The sequence below is a fragment of the Nannospalax galili genome, unplaced genomic scaffold (genome assembly GCF_000622305.1).
Source record: "Nannospalax galili isolate Female #2095 unplaced genomic scaffold, S.galili_v1.0 scaffold4045, whole genome shotgun sequence".
NCBI classification, from domain to species: Eukaryota; Metazoa; Chordata; class Mammalia; order Rodentia; family Spalacidae; genus Nannospalax; species Nannospalax galili.
The window spans coordinates 70,669-76,370 of NW_008352721.1; the positions used below are offsets into that span (position 1 = coordinate 70,669).

The window sequence follows — 5,702 nt, forward strand, 5'->3', positions numbered from 1 at the left end:
TTATACAGCAGTTTAATTTGGAAGAAATTAATTCAGAAGACTGGAATAATGTGGTGATACCTCAAACCCAAGTTTTACAGACAGTAATGAAAATTTCTATAAAATGCTAGCTTTTAAAAAATGTATTTTATTTATTTACATATATATATATTATATGTATGAGTGTATTGCCTGCATGTATGTAAGTGCACCCATGTTGTACAATACCCATGGAGATCAGAACAGGGTGTTGGATCCCCTGAAAGTGGAGTTACAGATGGTTATTAGCTGCCATGTGGGTGCTGGAAATTGAACCCTCTGCAAGAGCAGCCAATGCTCTTAAATGCTGAGCCATCTCTCCAGCCCATAAAGTGCTAACTTTAAAGGAAATTCCATTGTATCTTTGTATTTTAGTGTAGATAATGCGTCTTATTGATAATTAGAAATAATAATGAGCCTTTTTTCCAAATATAAAGAAATCTTCTGAGAAATTAATTTTTCTCTTGTTTTGTTTTGCTCTTTGGTTTTTGAGACGGTTTCCCAGTAGCTCCAGCTGACCTGGAACTTGACCAAGGCTGGCCTCAATTTCACAGAGATCTGCCTGCCTCTTGCCTCTGGAGTTCTAGAATTACAGGCATGTCCATCAGACCCAGCGTGAAACATTAATTTTTAATACTTCTGTTAGAATATACTGATATAAACATCACATGCAGATATGAAGATTAAATATGTTGATGCCTGAGGTTCAGGTATAGGCCTTCTTTTAATAACCTTTAAGAACAATGTTTGTTTTCCACTTTAAAGATGAGGAAATTCCCTTTCATATTGACCTCATTCTTTTATGTATTATAGTATGAGAAGATAAAATATCTAACCTGAGTTGCATTCAGGAAGCTGAACTAGAGGAATTTCACTTCATGGATCAGGAAGGATGTATGCAAAAATCCATTATTTGCTCCTATGAGGGTTTATGGAAACCTGGGTTTTGAACTTAAAGTTATCAACCACAGGTAAGAAAATTCAAGAGCAGAAAAAAACAGTAAATAGAGACCTATGGAATAATGAAGAAAAAAGAAAAAAACAAAGAGCTGCCTTCTATAGCAGATATTTAATCATGATTATGTGTTGTTTTATGTTATTCTACCTGAAATGTATAAAAGGCAAAATATTTCCCATCAGTTTTGCTTCTTCCCTCCCTCCCTCCCTCCTCCCTCCCTCCTTCCATGCCTCCTCCCTCCCTCCCTCCTTCTCCCTCCCTCCTCCCACTTTCCTTCTTTCCTTTCTTCTTTCTCCTTTGCCTCTTTTTCTCTTTCTGTACTGGTGATCAATCTCTGATCCTTTTCCATGCTACACAAGAATATACTGCTAAAGAATGCCACCTCATACACATTATTTTCTAAATAGTTGAAAGACAAAAGAATGTATTTTCAATGGTATTGTATGAATATGTATATTTAATAAAATCATATGAAAACCAGGCATAATCAATAGTGGAATGAATGTTACACAGACACATGCATAAATATACAAATACACACAGTTTTTAAAAATTTCATGTGTATAAGTGTATTGACTGCATGTATGTAGGTGTACCTGTGTCATGCAATGTCCATGGAGGTCAGATGAGGGCGTCAGATTCCATGGAATTGCAGTTGTGGACGGTTGTTAGCTCCCATGTGGGTACTGGGATTTGAACCTGGGTCCTGTGCAAGAGCAGTCAGTGTTCTTAACTGCTGAACCATCTCTCCAGCCCCTAATTTTTGACAGATACATGTAACAAATATATAGTAATACATACAAATATATAGTAATGTGTTACTAGGTAGAGGTCTATGACTTACATTATGTATGCTTTTTGTTTGTTTATATATGATTAGCTTTATCTGTCAAGTCATATGTCATTCAAGAAATTATTTTAGATATAAAAATTAAAGCAAATATGTTCTATTTATACCCATGAAGACCCCAAATCAGAAAACTGAGTAAAGATGAAACACCTAGATGGTGTCTGAAGTGTAACAATGTATTCTGGTAAGAAACTACCAACTTTAATTTAGTGTTTGTGCTGGACAGCTTTAGTGTCAACTTGACATACCTGGGTTGAGGGAGCCTCAATTGGGGAATTGCATCCATAGGACTGGCCTGAGGCCATGTCTTTGGGGCATCTTCTTGATTACTGAGTGATGTGGGAGGGCCCAGCCCACTGTGGGTGGTGCCACCCCTGGGCAGTTTGGCCTGTGTTGCATTAGAAAGCAGGCTGAGCAGGGGCCAGGGGAGCAAGGCGTTCCTCCATGGACTGTGCTCCAGCTCTTGCCTCCAGGTTCCTGCCCTGAGTTCCTACCTTGGGCTCCCTGATGAACTGTGACCTGGGACATGTAAGACAAATAAACCCTTTTCTCCCCAAGTTTGTAGAGGTCAGAGTGTTTTGTCACAGCAGTGGAGAAACAGACTAGGACAGTGTTTAACCCTAACTCTGATAGTTTTATAAAAACTCCAAGTCAGGATAATTTGCAACATCTCATTAGATTAAATCTAAGTAATTTTTACTGATTTTCAGTTTCTTCTGCTGATGAACAACACAGAAACAAATTATGAAAGATATCCAAGAAATTGGCCTTCCTAACTGAAGCATAAAATTATGGGTTTATAGCCCACAGAATCCTTTAATTTGGAACATTTGAATTCCCAGTATATATAGCCAGGCTTGCTTTAACATTTTAAATTTACTTTTTATTTATTCTTTGAAAACTTCATATATGTAAATGATGTATTTTGATCATATCCATGTCTAGTCTCCCTGGAAATCCATGTTATTCGCAATACCAACTCATTTCATTCTCAAATTCATGTTCTTTTGAAAAGGAAACCCACTGAGTCCAATTAACGCTGCCATTGTGCACATGAGTGTGGGCCTATCTACACTTCTCTAATCTCAGCACTTGGGAGGCTGATACAGAGTATCTCTGAGTTTAAATTTAATCTGGGCGACATGACACAACTCTCAAAACTCAAAACAGAATAAGAAAATAGTATAAGTAATATGCTGACTGCCCATTTGTGTTATTTTTCCAATCCATTTTTTTATTTTTGAAAAGGTGTCCAAGGAATATAGAGCAAGAAAATTTAACACGTGCTTCAGAATTCTATCTCATGGGACTCTCAGATAATCCAGTCCTGCAGCCTGTCTTCTTTGGATTGTTCCTGTCCATGTACCTGGTCTCTGTGCTTGGGAATCTGCTTATCCTCCTGGCTGTTAGTTCTGATTCTCACCTCCACACGCCCATATACTTCTTCCTTTGCAACCTGTCCTTGAATGACCTTGGATTCATATCTACCACAGTCCCAAAAATGATCCTGAACATCCAAACGCACAGCAGAGGCATGTCCTATGTGGCCTGCCTCACACAGACGTCTTTCTTTGCTATTTTTGGATGCATGGATGACATGCTTCTGACTGTTATGGCTTATGACAGGTTTGTAGCCATCCGTCATCCTCTTCATTACACACTCATCATGAACCGCTGGCTCTGTGTCTCCTTGGTTTTGGTCTCAGTTTTGGTTAGCCTTGTGGACTCCCAGTTACACAATTTGATTACTGTACTACTCCCTTACTTCAAGGATGTAGCGATTGCTAATTTCTTCTGTGATCCTTCTATACTTCTTACTTTAACTTGTTATGACTATTTCATAAATATCATTGTTGTATATCTTGCTGGTGCTACATTTGGTTTTTTCCTCATGTTGGGGATCCTATTTTCTTACTATAAAATTGTTTCCTCCATTCTTAGAGTCTCATCTTCGGGGGGAAAGTTTAAAGCTTTTTCCACCTGTGTGTCTCATGTGTCAGTGGTTTGCCTATTTTATGGAACAGGCCTTGGAGTGTATCTTAGCTCAGCTCTGTCATCTTCTCACAGAAAGGATTTGATGGCTGAAGTGATGTACATTGTGGTTACCCCTATGCTGAATCCCTTCATCTACAGCCTGAGGAGTAGTGACATTAAAGGTACTTTGAGGAGGCTGCACTTGAGAACCAACTAATCTATTTTCTCTTCCATATTTTCACACTGTGCACTAGAAAACTCTATCATGTAGACATTCAATTACAGCTATGTCCCTCATGTTAATTGTCTGTCTTGGGGTTTTCAGTTTTCAAGAATTTTGAATCCTTAATTATGTCTTCATTGGATTTGATGCACATTTTGCTCTTTCCCTCATAACTTGAAGCCCACAGTGTTTAGAGGCTCCCCTTTTATCTTCTTTTCAGAGACCTACAGTCATTATACAACCAACTACCTGCATTCAATTTTACCTTTTAAAAGAGATATATTTCATTGGAATTCTTGAGATAAGTTGGGTGATGAATCACAGAGAGAAATGCATTTTATTGGTTATCAAAATATTTTGAATGATGTAAATTAACAAATATAAATCTGTGCCCATAGTGTGTGTGTTCAACTGATATTTCAAGAATAATGCTGTATCTTAACTATGATATAAAATAACAAAATTAGCTTTGCTTCCCTGGGCCTGCACAAACTTCAGGCCTCTCTCCAACCTGCAGGCCTCTCTCTCTGGGGTAAGTTGATTTCACCCTCCGTGCCTTGAGTCCCCAGCCTCATTCACCCTCCCATCTCCCTGGCCAGTCTCTCCTCCTAGCCTCGGTCCTGTCCTATTCCTTGTCTTGGCGCCCCAGAAACGTGGGGAACCACCACTGCTTCCTGATCCTTTGCATCCAGACCAACTCAGTTCCTTCTTGGGTCCCCAGGAGCACTCTGGGCCTAGCCCCACCCTCACCTCCCTCTACTTCCCTGAGCCTGCATGACCCACCAGCCTTTTTCCTGGATTCTGGGGCTGACCTTTCCTCTTCCTGATCCTTTGCATCCACACCAACCCAGCTCCTCAGTGCAGTCTCCGGGAGCCCTTGGGGCCACTTCCTGCCCCCATCCTCCTTTGCATCTCTGGGTGGCACAGCCACAAGCTGCCCTAGACCAGCTTCTTTCCTGGGCCCAGCTCCCAGGTCAGTCCAACCCCCAAATTCCTGAGGCCAAAATCTTTCCTGGAGGGATCCAGACATTAGGAGAAAGCCTGAGAGCATCTGATCCTCATCTGACTTTGGCCTCTGTGGGAACTCCTGAAGACAAAGACAATCTGGCCACTCCAATATAAAATCAAAAGAGAGAACTGGAAGCTTAGAAGACCTTAGGAGAAAGCTTGAGAGCATCTGATCCTCAGCCAACTTGGGCCTCTGTGGAAACTCCTGAGCAGCAAAACAAAAGCAATTTGGCCACACCAATATAAAATCGAAAGAGAAAACCTGAAGCCTAGACCAACCAGCTTTTCATGCCCAACAAGTCAACCACAAAAGCACATAAAGTTTACAAAAGTAAGCAAACCTAAACTCAGCAAAGGAAGGCTTGAGTCTCACACAAGAACCAGACTCAACAAAAGAAATCCACATGTCAAAATCACAGAGAAAAAATAACAACATTAAAAGTCAAGGTAATATATCCCCATCAAGTACCATCAGTCCTCTAGAGGAGTACAATGAGAACCCTTTAGAGATAACACAGGATATGGAACTCAAAAGAACGATTATAAACATGGTAAAATAATTTAGTGAATTTAAAGAACACATGAAGAAAGAAATCAAAGAACTGAAGGAAGATAGGGATAAACTTCTGAAGGAATTCAGAAAAGAGAAATATTGAAGACTACTCAGGGGG

At 39.9% G+C, this 5,702-nt stretch overlaps 1 protein-coding gene across 1 annotated transcript; it reads left to right on the forward strand.

Moving 5' to 3' along the window:
• The first annotated feature begins 3,028 nt into the window (after positions 1–3,028).
• Positions 3,029–4,017, forward strand: LOC103747491 (olfactory receptor 7E24-like). Its single transcript, XM_008849956.3, has one exon. It carries the CDS (start codon positions 3,130–3,132, stop codon positions 4,015–4,017), a length of 888 nt encoding a protein of 295 aa, XP_008848178.1. The 5' UTR covers positions 3,029–3,129.
• Positions 4,018–5,702: the final 1,685 nt, after the last annotated feature.